The 16,472-nt window shown below is 38.7% G+C and overlaps 1 protein-coding gene across 5 annotated transcripts in view; it reads right to left on the bottom strand.

Moving 5' to 3' along the window:
* Positions 1-16,472, bottom strand: part of brsk2b (BR serine/threonine kinase 2b) — a 214,043-nt gene that overhangs the window by 24,063 nt on the left and 173,508 nt on the right. For all 5 annotated transcript variants that reach the window (XM_049470950.1, XM_049470946.1, XM_049470947.1 and 2 more), the window contains exons 9-13: positions 13,699-13,730; positions 11,726-11,890; positions 8,675-8,772; positions 8,342-8,492; positions 3,601-3,661 (exon numbers count right to left, since the gene is read on the bottom strand). In XM_049470950.1, the coding sequence (XP_049326907.1) occupies positions 3,601-3,661; positions 8,342-8,492; positions 8,675-8,772; positions 11,726-11,890; positions 13,699-13,730 (507 nt within the window). The remainder of the gene's footprint in view (positions 1-3,600; positions 3,662-8,341; positions 8,493-8,674; positions 8,773-11,725; positions 11,891-13,698; positions 13,731-16,472) is intronic.

The following is a 16,472-nucleotide window of genomic DNA, read 5'->3' as shown; positions in this document are numbered from 1 at the left end:
CAGGTCTTCATCGAAAAGACCAAGCAAGCGGGAAGTGTGCACGTGCCACATGTGATTCAGAACTTTTTTACGCTATTGTCAGAATCAGTATTATGTTGTTATAAACATTCATATTCTATGAATTACTTTTATCAATTAAATATGATTTAAAAGCATTTTAAAAGTCTTTAAATAACGTAATTAAAAAAACACATTAAACAAAAGAAAAAGAAAGCAGCAGGTCATTCGTAACAATAGCGCCGCCACACCATGGACATGGCAAGTTAAACACAGAGCCATAAGAGTCAGTGCGAAGCCGGGCATAGTGGCATGAAGTGGACATGTAGTGGACTGTGCATGAAAACCCACACTGTTAAATCCATGTTTAACGCATTAATTACACTACTGATATGTCAAAATAAATATTAGTTTTATAGACCCTAAAAAAATAGACCTCAAGCATGCTACAGCAAAAAGGTTAAAAACTAATTTGTTCACAAATGGAGTCTGTATTAGGAGCAGAATAAAACCTAAATAATACATATAACAACCCATACAGGGATTAAACAAATAGTACATCCTAAAACTAAACATGAATAAGGCATTTACCTGCTATTGTCTTCAAAAAAATAGTTAGTAAATTCTATAATTCTATATAGTATAAAAGTAATCCAGACTATAAAGGAATACATAAGGAATCATGTAGTAACTTAAGTGTTAAACCTTATCTGGACTTATGAATTTATCCTGTGCAAAAGAGCAAACTGTTGCTCTTCCATTCCTGGGGCTGTGCTGATGAGAGCCAGTTCCATCATTTATGATATGAGCCCTTGACATTTTTTTCTTCCAGATTGACTGACCTTCATTTCTAAGTATTTTTTATTATGCTATAACCTGGATTAGAACATTACTGAAATATTCACTATTCACTGTATACCTGTAACTCTACCTCTTCACTACTTTACTTTAACTGATGCTCTCAAACACTTTATTAAGAGACAAGAAATTCAAGTAATTAACTCTTGATGAGTTCAGCACAGCTGTTAACTGAAAGCCTGAATTCCAGGAGACTCTACCTTATAAAACTGACTGAGAAAATGCCATCATGTAAAAATGACAATCTAAGCAAGAGGTGCTACTTTTAAAGAATGTAAAATATAAAACATATTATGGTTTGTTTAACAATTTTGTGCTTACTAAATTATTCCAGATGTTTTTCTTCATAGTTTGGATGAGTTTAGTATTAAACTACGGTGCAAAACATTTTTAAATAATAAAATAAAAACACTGAATTTAAGGTGTGTCCAAATGTTTGACTGGTATGTGTGTGTTATGTTGTTATAATATGCTTCATTCTTCAAATCAGCTCACAGCTTCTGTATGGATATCAGTGTATTGTTACACCCTATAAAACTCAAAACTTGTGTCTGTTGCTATGAAGTGCTGCCTATCAGAGTTAAGTTGTAGCTGCTGAGTTTCTAACTCACTCAAAAAGGCATTTCTTATATTTTTTTAACAGAGCTTTCCCCGACGTGCTCTCTACAAAAGTGCTCTTTTATCCAGCCCCCTCCAGCGCGGGGGGAAACTCTCTACAGTAGGTACGAGAGCTGCCGAATATTTCACACGTTAGAATATTTGATCAGAGCGGATTCAAAGCAGGTTTAGTCTGAATCCTGCAGGGGATTCACTCGCGTAACTCAAAGGCAGCATATTGGGAAGACTTAGCGGTGGATTTGTAATCGGTTAGCCAGTTCAAACAAGTCAACTGTAAAAGCTGGATACAGCCTGAGCCCTACTGTAAGCGAGGGAAGCGGGATTTTCAGATTTTTACCCAACCATTAGCAGCCTGGGCTCACGGATGTCTCGAGGCTACAATCCTCTGAATGAGGAATAGATTAGAGCTAATTACGCTGGCACTGCTTTCTGATTGAGCTAGCAGTAATGCGTACTCTTAGCACAGATAGTTATGGCAGCGCTTTTTGGTAGAGCGTATTACTGCTCTTTCCAAAAAAACCAAGACCTCAAGCAGCGCTAATAACCTGCACTGTACGTCTACTGGAGATCTGCTTTGAAGTGTTTGCCACAGAGGGCAGGGTGATATCATTTGCATGCGTCACCTGTCAGATTTTCCCTTTTTTAAACACCTGATGCCGGATGCTGGCTCTAATTGGCTGAACAATTCTACATAAGCCTGTTTTACACTGCAGGGCTGAACGGTTCTCAGCATGGATGGAAACCAAACTGCTGGCTTTTCCACACGGGCACGGTTCAACACAGAATACTTACAAAAGCTGACTGTACTTAGAGACACAGAACCATTTAGTGGGAGGAGCTTAATAACTGAGGGATATGCTGATTAGTTGGATGTGCCAGTCACCAGTGTTAGCACACTTTTAGCAATGCTGGATGTGCCCGATTACTGGCATGCTATTGAGTCATGTGTACTGTTGGATGAGCCCAGTAGTCGTCATTGCTAGCGTGTCTTTGGATGTGCCCATTTGCCTGCAGGCTAACAATTTGTTAGTGCCACTGGATATGCCAGGCTGCAACATGCTAACAGGGTTTTAGCAGTGTTAGATGTGCCTGATTGCCGGCATGCTAACACAGTGTAAGCGCTATTGGATATGCCCAGCTGTGACATGCTAACACGTTGAGAACAGTGTTAGACGTGATCCGTTGCTGGAATGCTACCAGGGTGTTAGCAACATAAGATGCGCCCAATTGTTGGCATGTGTTAGCAACATAGTGTGTCCCCTGTTGCAGGCATGTTGCATCTAATGTTGGATGAGCCCGGTCGTCGCCATTGCTAGTGTGCCTTTGGACGTGCCCAGTTGACGGCAGGCTGAGAATGTGTCAGTGCCACTGGATATACCCCGCTGTGACATGCTAACACATTTGTAACGCAACATTATATGTGCCCAGGTTGCCAGCATGCTAATGGAGTCAGCAGCAATGTTGGATAAGACCAGTTCCTGGAATTGTTAGCAATGTCAACAACCAGGCACATCTAATTTCGGCGTGCTAACATTCATCCCTGCAGTGGAAAAGCAGCAATAAAAGCTACAAGCAGGTTAAATTTAGTGTACACTCAAATGACATTGTATGAAAGGACTTCAGTAAAGCTAAACTATTATAATACACTACAGCAACAGCTTCTCAAACTGAAGACCACCGTCAGTCACTTAGATACCAGTTTTGCAAAGCTATCTGCTAGTACTTAAAATTGTCCTAAATGAAATATTGTTAGGAACATTTAGGTTTTCATTAATACTGGCAGCAATTTTCAGAAGAACCATATTTTTTTCCAAAAATAATACAACTGTTTAGACCTGAAACCATTAATATAAGCAGAAATCCAATGTATACTCCAAAAATAGACTAGACAAAGATGTGTTAAGTTAATAACTTCATACTGCAGTATTGTGAAATGAAAAGGGAATGTGTGTTATTTCTCTGCATGTCTCGGACATAAACAGAGGATGTGACATCAATGAGTTTTCCATTCATCCACATTCCATAGATAGACACCGTCCCCTCAGGAGGGAGCCTATCTAGGGAATGGCTGGGTGTGATTTGGGACAGGCCCAGGCAGATGGAGTTGAGTGTAGGCAGAGGGCTTACCCGTGGACTGCTGAGTGGGCTGGTGGACAGACCGGATGAAGCTCCGCTGATGGACCTCGACCTAACAAGATAAATTTACATACAGAAGGACAATCACAATGTGGTCATCATGTATTGGAAAGATGTGGCTCTCGATGTATTGTCCGATTCTCTCTTTTAGCTGTAGTCTGTTTAGTGCAGTAGAACTGAATAAGTGAAAACAGCTGACAAACGGCAGGTTTAAGTTCATTTTTTTCTGAAATGAAGTTAATCATGCCTAGTATTTGTTACCTCTTCACAAACTGGCTGAAATATACGAGCTGTACAGGGCTAGGATAGTAACATTAGCTTAGCTAACTTAATCTTAGCGTGCCTTAGCTGTTTACTAAAATCTTTTTCTGTGAAAATTTAAATCACATAATAGTTAAATAAAATAGACTTAAATAGTTGCTTAAATAAATTAATGATTAGAACTGCACTACTGAGGTAAACGTATTGTGTGTTGTCGGTTTCTCTGCTGGGTGCTAAAATGAAAAGTGTTCAATAATTTTTTTTTTTAAATTTATAAATTGTAGGTTACATTTAGGCTATTTAATGCAATGCATTCAGTAGCAAACTTAATAAAGAAACAGGTAGAAAGACATGTTAGATATTTAGCCTTCGGATAAATGATAGATTTTCTTTTCTTCTAAAAAAAAAAATCCTAATACATATACAATAATGCAATAGACATCACATATGTCATGCTTTTTACACAAATATAATTTTAATATGACAATAAGTAAAATGTACATAAACCCTTTGTCCTTTTGCTAATTTAGCTTCTTTCTTTGTTCTTTATTTTTACATTAACTGAACGTGATGCTGGACTGTCAGTGTGGAAGACTCCCATGAGCTTCTGGGGTTTAATTGCCCGTAGACACAACAGGGTTTGTCACCAGAAGAAATTAAAACAGTAAATCATCGTTAAAACGTGACGACACGCGGCTCACGCAAGCCGTCTCCGAGGAAAGCATCTGATCCATAAACTGATCAATTACATGTGTTACTTTAATGTGTATTATCCAACCGCCACAAACCGCATCCGATCACTCGAGCAGAAAATCACAACACCAAACACATTTCAGAACACAGACATTCACCATTTCTGTATTTTACTTAATTAGCTGTAGATTAACACATCATACATTCAGCACCAAACTTTAGCAATCATTTAGTCACTACACACGCAGAGGGTAAACAGTAAAACGTGATGCTACAGCATGTAATAATGCAGGATCTTCCCCTAGGCCATGGTTTCTTAAAGAGGCACAACATCCAAATATTGCTTTTTTTTTTTTAATAAAAGATTAATAATTCTGTAAGTTTACCCACTGAATGCAATGGTTGGCCAGCATTGAGGCACAAAGTTGTTTCACACTTGTCGTAAACGGGCTTAAAGAACAGATCTATCAATCTACAGTGTGACAGTTCTATATCTGGGTTTCAGATGTGAGTAAAGTGCAGGAAATCTTAATTCACATTATCTTCCAGTTTTAAAAAGTGTTACATTTCTAAACACGGTTGTGCAGACCAAGAACTAGGGACATACAGACATGGGAATTTTGAGCTGTTGTCAATATCTGATATTACAATGCAGATATACAAATTTATGGACAGACAAGACATACCTATAACTTTAAGCTCTGTAAGAATGTACAAATTTGTGTTTATTTGTATTAGTTTTAAAGTGGCAACCAGAAAAAATTGTTGCTTATTAGCACCAAAAACCGTCTAAACATGATTCCTTTAGCTTTCTGACTATAGCTGCTGTGACTGAAATTCTGCAGCACTTGGTGGTGTGTGTGGTTAGTGGTGTTTGTTAGCTCTGCTACTCACTGTATGGGCTAAAACATGCACTGTAGTTTAAAAAAAAAAAAAAAAAAGATTTTTTAAATCAAAGAATTTTAAAAGTAGCACAGCAGGTGACAAGCCAATTGTAACAGAGTGGTCAGCATCATTTGGTCTTTTTCCAGCAATAAATACCTTAGAAAGGAATAGCTGAATTTGTTTCTTTCTGAAAGTCTCAGTTTAAAACAGTTATAATTCTGTTATGCTACTTTTAAATAATTATTTTTAATGTTTTGTAAAGTTATTTTAAATATTTATGCTCAGTACAAAAAAAGCATTTTATTTAAATATAGACAAACGCAGATTCAAATACTTTTAAAAGTTTGTTAAAGAAGCTCTACAGCTACAGGAATCTCTGGAAAACTGTTCTCTACTGGTGAAAGGAAAAGCAGGAGCTATTCTACTGTTTGGGGAAGGGAGAATAAAGCATATCTTTAACCGCAGAAGTAAAGAATTAAAGATTTATGTATAAAGATGCAGGGGAGCTTTTTTATTTTTTATTCGAATGCATAAACAATTTTCTGTTGGCATGTTTGCTAAACTGAAATTACATTTTAGCGTTGTGTATAATGTGATTAAAAGAACAAAAGTGTAATATCATACCAATATGGAACGTACTTAAGACTAAACGTGTGATCAGCGATTTTAAACAGATGTGTACTTCAAAACCTACGATTTCTATTAGCAATGTACAAAAATAACATTGAAATATAACAAAATTTTGTTCTGCAACACTGTTTGGATTCTCAAAAGCACAGTTTTTATTTTTAATGATTTGTTTAGATGTGATTTACAGCCGTAGTTTATATTAAATTATTTGGAACTACTATACTAATGTTAAAATTATAATAAAAACAAAAACTGCACATGGTGTGTGACGGATTAATTAAGCATTAACTACAGAAAGAATTCAGGATCAGCCGTGGTTTTGTCGTGGTTTGTTGCTGGTACAATACATTGTATTTTGCCTTTTTCCTTCAATTAGCAACTTAATGCTAATATAAAAGTAGACTCTAAAATTCTGCTCAGTCACTCAAGGTCGTAGGAGAACGGTGCTGTGCGATGCTAAGAGCTAAAAGCTAAAGCTGGCGAAAGCAAGGCGAGATAACCTCCGTCTCCCAGTTAATCAGACGGCAACACGCAGGCCGACACAAACAAACAGTGCGGGGCGTCTGCGGGACCGACAACACACAGGCGGGAGGAAATTAACCTCAAATTGGGATCTACCACGGGACAAAAACCAACAGACATCAAACGGAAACATGAAAGGCGAGAGCAGGGAGATAAGATGCTTTTGATGTGCGGGAGAGAGAGAGAGCCAGAGGGGCGAAGCGTTGCCAAAAACTGAGGGACAAAAAAAAGCCGTATTCATTTTAATTCAGCACCTCCATTCCCTTAAAGTTCAGTCCCCAGCTAATCTCCAGCACTGCGCTAAAAAACCCTCACAGAAACTTCTCTTCAGAGCGCAGAGAAGTTCTCCAATTATAGCACATCCACTCAGCGTCAGTCGCAGAGGAACAAACGCCAGCTCAGATCTGGGGTCCGGAGTCCAGAGTCCGGTCTGATGAGCTTTAAAACTCCACTGCATCTTCAGAACTAACAGTGATAGAACAGCGCTGATCTAATAGGACGCATTAGTACCTTTCCTCTTTACTCTGAACTTTGGGGTGGCCATCAGAAATATCCAGGCTTTTACTCAACACTGATTCACTACAGTAAAAGGGAGGGGAAAAAAAGGAACAGAGATAGTGATTATTACTATACTAAACCTTCACTATACTACTTACTATACTGTACTAGTGGTCTAATAATTTACCAGATTTCTAACTGTGATCATAAGCGACATTTTTATTGACTTGTGAACAAACTTTAACATTGATTTTGATTAAACGTCTACATTTGTGCTTGTTTGGAATTAAAATCTGGGTATAAAACTTGGTATAGTGAAGAAGAAATTATAATTTTATCATTATCTAGTTTTTCACTTCAGCCTTTCACAAACAAAATTTCAAGAAAAATGAAAAGGTGAATCTCTTAATTTTGTCTATTTTTGTGTCTTGTAACACAAAACTGATTGTACAATCAAACTTTTTCTGAAAATCCAAATGTGAGGGGCAGAGATAAAAATAAATAAATAAAATTGGAAAAATGTATGAAAACTTACTTGTACACTGCACTACATTAATAAAAAATGAAAATTTACATCTAATTTTCTATTTTTGCATTTTGCCTTTAAACACTCAGAAAATGATGGTCAGTGTAACGATTATCAATTACATTTTTTGACCGTTTAAGGCTAAATGCAAAAATAGAAAATTGGATGTAAAACTTATTATTTATTTATTTATTTTTTATGTAGTGCAGTGTACAAGAAATAAGTTCATCCATTTTTCCAATTTTAGTTTTTTCCTCTCTGCCCATCACCATAGGAATTTCAGAAAAATGAAAGAAAAATCTCTTTTATTTTCCAATTTTTTTTTTTTTTGGCATTTTGCAAGTTGGATTATACCATCAGATTTGATACAGGTAACAAAAATGGACAAATCTGAAAATCTTTTTTTTATTCTGTTTGCGAAAGGCTGAAATGAAAAACTGGATAATTTGGAGAAAAATAAAACATTCTTTACTATACTGAATGGGAAAAAAAAATGAAAAATCACATTTCAACCCACTTTTCTACTTTTAAATTTAGATTGATACGGTCAGAAAAATAAACTGCTAAACGTTACACTGACTGATACTATTACTACTTCTAATTATATTATATTTATTTTTTAAGTATTTTGCAACTTCTGTACCACTGGTTTCCCTCACATTTCCCCTTATAACCTACTGATAAAACACTTTATTTAGTACGTATCTAACTCTGTACCTCTGTCCGTGCTGGCTCATGTCGATGGCTCGTCGGACCGGTACCGGAGAACCTCCCTCAGTCACGCTCAGAACCTCCATGGACTTCCTCTCCGGCCTCCTCTTGTTGTGTCTGGTCAGCAGCGGAGAGTCGACCCGCTTCCTGGGAGGGTCTGAACCGGCGTTCGCTCATTAGTGCAGTAATTACAGCAGCAGTACAGTAATTACAGCAGATTAAGTGCTTAATAAGATGCTGTGCAGGCTAAATGAGTTAAGCGGAGCTGGCACTGTCCTTTCAGAGCGATTAACAGTAAAAGTAAGAGGAGAAGTGAAAGTAAGTGAAAGCAGTCAGTACCGATCTCGTTGCGAGGGGGAAGGTTCTGGTCCTCGTGGCTGGGATACCTCTCCTTACGGTCCAGCAGCAGGAAGTAAATCATCTTTTCTTGGTTGTCACTGAAGAAAGAGAGACATCAAAATTATTATAATGCCTGTAAAGCTGGTGAAAGTTTTTGTGTTATGTGATATAACTTATAAGTTATATATACCGTATTTTTCGGACTATAAGGCGCACCGTATTATAAGACGCACTATCAAAGAACGCCTATTTTCTGCTATTTTTCCATACATAGGGCGCATCGCATTATAAGGCGCGTTAAGTGACACTAGAAAGGGTGCCTATATCAAAGTGAACAGGGGTGGCGCCATGTTTCCCTTCCCCCACCGGGGGTGGTCGCTTGCCGGTGGAGCGTCTCAGTATACAAATCTAGCTCTTTCAAAGTCAAACGAGTGCTGGATATTAATCTACACAGATTCCTCTCCTGAAAACTGTTTATTTGGGTGAGTAACGTGCTTCAGTTTATTTACAGTAAGCTTAGATTTCCAGATGTCCACTAAGGCTTGCTGCACCAGCGTTAGCATAGCTATCCGCTAGCTAGTCACCTAAACTAGTAAAGTTAACCCAAACTTAAACGACAGTGTTACACTGAGTAATCCTGCGTGTTCTGGTAAGACAGTGAGATATTAGCTAGCGATTCGTCCCCCGTAGCTTGCACGGCTCTGGACTCTGTATAGCACTGAAACTCTGTATAACGCTGCACGGAGTGTGTGTTTACTGCTCCTTACAACCTGACGAGTAAAATTTAGATAATACTGATCTCAGTGAATAAGCTAGCTAGCTTAGCGGTTAGCATCTAGCTAATGCTATTGCTGCTCAGCCTCGGAGCTGCACGGCTCTGGACTCTGTATAGCACTGAAACTCTCTATAACGCTGCACGGAGTGTGTGTTTACTGCTCCTTACAACCTGACGAGTAAAATCCATACAAAAGGCGCACCGTATTATAAGACGCACTGTCAATTTTTGTGAAAATTAAAAGTTTTTAAGTGCGCCTTATAGTCCGAAAAATACGGTAAGTTATTTGCAAGCATCAGGAAGTCCCTATTAATATATGGGAGACTCTGTTCTGAGTGGTCCAGCAGACTAAGGTGCTGCCTCTATGATCAGGAGAAAACTGGTTCTAATCACTGGTTCATGTAGCTTGCCATCAGCTGTCGGAGCCCCGAGAGAGCACAATAGGCTTTGCTCTTTCTGGGTGGGTAGATGGTGATCTCTCCAACATCACTACAAATGGTGATGTCTTGCTTTCCTCAGAGCACGTGGTGATGCTCGAAAAGAGGTGGAGTCTGATTTCACATGTGTCGGAGGAGGTGTGTGCTAGTTTTTACCCTCCTGGTGTCGGGGTATCACTAGTGATAGTGGGAATCCTAATGAGTGGGTTGGGTAATTGGCCTTTTAAAATTGTGAAGAAAACGGGACATAATTATAAAAAAAAAATAAATAAATAATAATAATAATAATAATTAAAAACATATCACTGAAAAATGCTGAGTTTCTTTAATTTCACCAAATTAAAAACCTCTGAAATATAATCAGGAGGAAGATGGATGATCACAAACCATCAAACCACCAAACTGAACTGCTTGAATTTTTGCACCAGGAGTAAAGCAGCATAAAGTTATCCAAAAGCAGTGTGTAAGACTGGTGGAGGAGAACATGATGCCAAGATGAATGAAAACAAACTGTTTAAAAACCACCAGGGTTATTCCACCAAATATTGATTATTTCTGAACTCTTAAAACTTTATGAATATGAACTTGTTTTCTTTGCATTATTTGAGGTCTGAAAGCTCTGCATCTTTTTTGTTATTTTAGCCATTTCTCATTTTCTGCAAATAAATGCTCTAAATGAGAATATTTTTATTTGAAGTTATAATATCGGAGACTCCCTGAACTTCCGTGACAGGGCGGGATCTCTGCAAAATTAAAAGTTCCAATATAACCAATATAAGGTACTCCTTATAATAAACTAAACTCAAGTCGACAAGACAAAGATAAACTAGCTGTAAGTGAGAATATGTGCTGTAATAAAAGTGTGAGAACGACGTTATGAGACAATGTGAGATCCTGGTGTAAATATCGGTTGTTAAACCGCGAGCCGGGAGGTAAACGGGCCCGTCTTCGCCGCGAGCGCTGGGTAAACTGCGGCGGGCGCTCGGGGAGGCTGCCATGCTTTAGGGAAGAGAACCATGCCATCCATCAGCAGCGTTAAGAAGGTGGGCACACACTGCGGGCGTACAGGTGGTAATTGCAGGAGTTTGGGGGATGATGAATGAGAGAAAGCGAACACTGCCGAGGGCCAGGCTGCTGCTGCTGCTGTGTGGGTTTAGAAGCCCTGAGAAACAAGAGCCGTAAAACACAGCAACCGTCGCAATATGGCGTCCCAAAGCAAGCGCTGTCAGAAGTTTATTAATGAGACAGCCAGACACAGACTGCGATATGAATGGGAGTTGTTGTGACGCTAATCATGGCACCTGTTTACGGATAAAATCCCGCTTTTAAGCTGCGTGCTTGTGGAGAAACTACGACACCCATAGAGGTGGAGATCTGTGCAAGCGCAGCAGCCAGAACACAGTAATGCATTACTACTGGGCATTATTGAGTAAAACACAACTACTACCATTATCTTTTCAATTATTTTAGATTGTATAAATTTTTAACTTCAAATTAGTTTATGGTATTTTAGAAGCTTCTGTTTTACATATATATTTTGTTTGTATATATTAAATGTTGATTTAATATTAATACTTGTGTACAGTTCTAATTTTTAATTCTAATCTCTTAGCTTCTATTGCTCTTCAGTGCTTTTTATTCATTTAGTACTTTTAACTATATTCTTATTCTATTTATTGTTTATTGTACCTTCTTTCGTAGTGTAATGTTTGTAAATTTTAACAGTGCAGCTACCTGGACGTGTCCAACAAACGCTTCTCAGCAGAGGAAACTGAGCTGCTCATTAATGCCGTGCTGTATCAGGGTGTAAGATAGCAATGAGAGGGCCATATAACTCACTCGTCCGACAGCAGGTCTTTCATCAGCTTGTTTTTGTCCCTGAAGCAGCCGAGCGAGTGCATGCTCTCCAGTACGTCTGGATCGATGTCCTCGGCCGAGGGCAGCGTCCGGATGGCCACTTTTCGCGGGACGGGCTGCTCTGGCTCCGGCTCGTTCTTCCCTCCTCTGAACAGATAGATGAAGACAGACAGAGAGACAGACGGGTAGAAGAACAGGAGAAATTGCTTTAATAACACTACACACACACTCTGCGCACCTGTTCTCCAACTCTCCTGTATTTTTAATGCAGTTCCAGGCTGCCTCGCATGCCCAGTGCCGGCTTAGGCCATGCGTGATCTGTTCATCCATACATTTTTAAAAGCACCCGGGTGGCACTGCTCAGCACAGAGTGATGATAAATGAGGACGGAGGGCGAGGAGCATTGAGAAGCGCTGTAGCAACACTAGTATGCTTAGGGCTCTTTACCTGGGATTTAACATTTACTAAAAAATATACAACAATATGATACTGCACCAAAAGTAGGACTGTGTATAGCTGGACAGAGCATCGTCTCTCAAAAGTGAAGCCACCACAGGTCGGGCGCCCCCTGCTGTTCGGTTGCAGAAAGCTGTGTATCCCCACCCATCCCCATAGGTTTCAAAAACAGGCAAAACAGAACAAATTTCAATCACATTTTATTCTAATATACTGTAATTCTACCTCCATTATTTAAATGCAGCAGCTAGTGTAACCTCTGCTTATATTGTTAAATTTTTATATCCCCACAAAATTCGTTTTTTTTAAATGTTATTCAGCTCTATGAAAAAAGGTGTGGTTATTGTAAAAGGGCGGGGTTACACCTAGCCTGGGTGGGACTGTGTATAGCTCTGTGGAGGCAGCACTCAGGGGCGGGGTTATTTAAATGAGGAGGCTGTCTCTCCACAGTCTTTCTCCCTCCTCTGGTCTCTACTGCGCAGAATCGGGATCACTAACAATCCTAACAACCTTCATTTTCACTGAATGAATGGGAGACTTTTTTAAAGTCTCTAGGCTGCATGATATATTGTTTAAGCTTAGTTATCACTATGTACGCAATAAGTAAACACGAGGTAACCGCATAGCCTCCATCCACATGGTTGGGCACGTGCTTGTAAACGCACATGTCAAAAGTTTGGCACAAATATTTCCAGTTACAGATGAATTCACTCTTTTAATCCCAGAAAAATCCAAATTTACCCTTTTTAATCCATTTAAATACTTAATTAAAGGGCCGATAACTGCCGTTTTGCTGTTTTCCTCTGGGTTTGAGTGCTTAGTGCTGACTCAGCTCTAGATCGGTCAGCACAGTTTAATCTCGCAATAAATATCTTAAAGAAAAGAACATCTGCAATGTAAAATTTTTCCAATATCGTGCAGCTCTAACAAGAAGTACTTTTAAAAATGTTCTTAAACCTTGTGTCCAAACTGTCCAGTGTATTAATATGTGCTGCAATGATTAACCTTGACTATAAAAAAAATGTTGATACAGAATTTCATTGTCGACGTGTGTGGGGGGAGGGGTTATAGGGTGGGAGGGGTAATAAGTTCAAACACTCGGCTTCTAATCTCTGTGTCTCCAATGTGTAAACACACCACATCGGCTCATATACAATGCTAAGAGTTTTTATTTTTACTTAACCTTAATATAATCTAAAGTTCTATAAATTCATATTTCGGCATTTTTCGCTTCTCTTCCATGTTTGAAAGGTGGATGTTTGTGTGCGTGAGGCTTGTACATGTGAAGTTTAGCTCAACGCAACCCAGCATGAACCGCGACATGTGGCAGCTCTCTCCATTAAAAAGAATAGGATGCGTCAGGGCTTAAGTGTCAGTGGACATAGCGTAATCATTGTATCCCTACTGTATACAGTGCAACAATACCAATACTCACAATTCCAATCCAATATAACAGACAAAACACACACAAAAAGAAGACAGAAGAGACTCATACTCACATGTACCACGTGTGCTTCTGTATCTGTTCTAACTGTAATGAGAAAAGAGAATATTAAAACAGCAGGAAATCAGCTTTCATCAATATCAATTAATTATTATGTAATTACAGAATCAGGAACCAATTAAAAAACGGGTCAGAAGAAAGTGAGGCGAAAAGAATGGAGCCGTTTTATGTTGCCAGCTTATATCTCTGTGTGTGTGACTATACGTGTGTGTGTGTGTGTGTGTGTGTGTGTGTGTGTGTGTGTATATCTCCTGCTGGCAAACTCTAATTTCCTCCCTCAGTGTCCCAGTCTCTGATCATCACGGTGTAACTGAAGACGCTACAGAGACGCCACAGCGCCTCAGAGCGCGTTTTAGCAGGCCACTAATTAGAGCACAGCACTTCTGCACGAGAGCGTAACCGAAACTACGGAAGCTCAGGGGGGTCATCTCTCTCAGTCATGTATCAGAGAGGACAGGCCTTAATGATATAAGGCTGCAACTTAATGATCTAAGCTATAAACATGATCCTCAAAGAGAATCCGATAAAACTCTGCTCACATCTTGAGCTTAGTCAACAGGATACCTTATGAACCACCAGAGCAAGCCGCAGGAACCACCGCAGCACGGCATCAGTGGAACAATGCATCATCAGTGTGTTCATATCAGTTTAGAACACATTGTGGCAACATAGCTGGTCTCAAATGCTAAAAAGGAGAGAAAAATCAGGAAACCCTTGCTGTGTGTGGGTGAACATTACCCTGCTGAAAAATGCTGCTATCAGTCGGAAGGAAGTTCTGCTATGAGACGCAGCAACTGTCTGCAGGATGTTCTGCACAGATCACTGAGCTGTTAAAAGTTCCTTGTATCACTACTAGGAGTAACGGACTGTTGTATTAGATGGCTTAAGCCACAAATGAATGATTTTAAGCTTGCTTCTCAAGTCAAGCTGCCGAGACACTTTAAAAACTGACCAAAAAAGCTGCTGGAACCACTGCAACAACAGCAGAATCTGTTGCACAAAGGCTTATAAATGTTTTCTCATCATTTCAAACAAATTGTGCCAGATTTTCCAGTGTCGGTACGCTTAAATTGTGATGCTGGAGTCACAGCTCAGCCCATAAATGCTGGATTGGATATAAATTTGGAGACCTGGCAGGACAAGAAATGGTTGCAATCTTACTTACTTACAACTACATGTAAATAGTGTTTTTTTTTGTCTTATAGGAAGCCAATGATGTTTCCAATTACAGTCTAAACACAATTATTTACACACAGCACTCTAGCAACACCAACCAACATATAAGAGCTTAGATTCTTGAGCTTAGGTGTGTGTTGTTTAATGCTATTTTTAATTTTATACAAAGCTATAAAGTGATAATCACAATACAGCAAAGTAACAAATCAAACTGTGTTTTAGAAAAAGTTAAAAAGTTGCACAAGTGAACAGTGCACACTCCACTTTTCTCCACTTATTGCATACCTGACTTAGCCTTATTACTGTTTTTTTTTTGTGTTTTTGCACTTAGACTATAAGCTCAATATAAAAAAATCTTTGTTTAGAAATTATTTTTTACTCGTAAACCATGTTCAATTATATTAGATTAGAGGAAAGTCATTTAGACATCACTTCTGTAGCCTAATTTACCAATGTTTAGGCCTGTGGATCATTGTTCGCACTGTAACAGGTCTTCTTCAGTGTTGCAATGTAAATTAACAACACTCTGAACAGATTTTACTCATTCAAACAGCCCAAATTGTTTTTTTAAAAAGGTCCGTTTTAACTCTTGCATGGGCTTGGGCCGGGTCGGGCTTGATATTTTGGCCCTATCTAAGCTCTACACAACACACACCGGCGAGAAGCAGCAGCCAATCATGCACAATGTATTCTCAACCGGAAACCACTATCCAAGCACTGAGGAGCTGACCCAGCACAGACCGCCAATACAAATCTGGGCATGCATATACACCAGGGTATTTTAGAGTATCAAATTTATCTTATCTCCATGTATTTGGCACTGAGGGAGGAAACCCATGAAGACCCAAAGAGAACATAAACACTCCATCCAGACTCCAGCCATCGTGTTGCTCCTAGATGGTGGTGTCTGCGAGCGTCATTCTTAGGAAACATATATTCCTTGCTCTGTGTGGATAATCATTATCCTGCTGAAAAATGAAAGCCAGCAAACATGGATGCAGGATGTCGTATGTGATGGTTTACACTAGCGCTGTACGATAGAAAGATAAATATCATGGGGACAACAGAAACGTGTCTCTATTATCGTCCCTATTGTTTCGACAGTAATTTCATCAATTATTCATGCAAATATATATAAAGTAGGCTACGATGAAATCTATTGGCGTGGTCACTTTGCACAAACTCAGTTTATATAAGCGATAATAAAGTAATCCTCGCCAAAAAAAAAGCTTCAAAATGTGGTTTTGCGACATGACGCTGCTTTACGTTATTTGACGGACACTTTAAAAAATGTTAATTGAGTTTATTTTGATAACTCGATTAAAAAAAAAACCTGTTTAATTTTGAAAAAATTAGCTACTGCATCTACCTCATCTGTTTTCATTTGGTACATATATTACATATTGCTGCACTAAAAGGTAGTAATTCTCATTTGTGAAAGTTTGGTTTAATGTCACTTTGAAATAAAGTTGAAAAAAAAGTAAGCAATGATATTATTTTTCGAAGAATAACTGAAAACATACTTAAAAATTGGTATATCATGATATGTATCGTAATTGTGATATAAAAAATCCCATATCGTGATATATGATT

Source organism: Astyanax mexicanus, chromosome 23 (assembly GCF_023375975.1).
Source record: "Astyanax mexicanus isolate ESR-SI-001 chromosome 23, AstMex3_surface, whole genome shotgun sequence".
Taxonomy (NCBI): domain Eukaryota; kingdom Metazoa; phylum Chordata; class Actinopteri; order Characiformes; family Acestrorhamphidae; genus Astyanax; species Astyanax mexicanus.
Note: the sequence above shows the minus strand (reverse complement) of the source record. Positions and strands in the feature narration are given on the sequence as shown.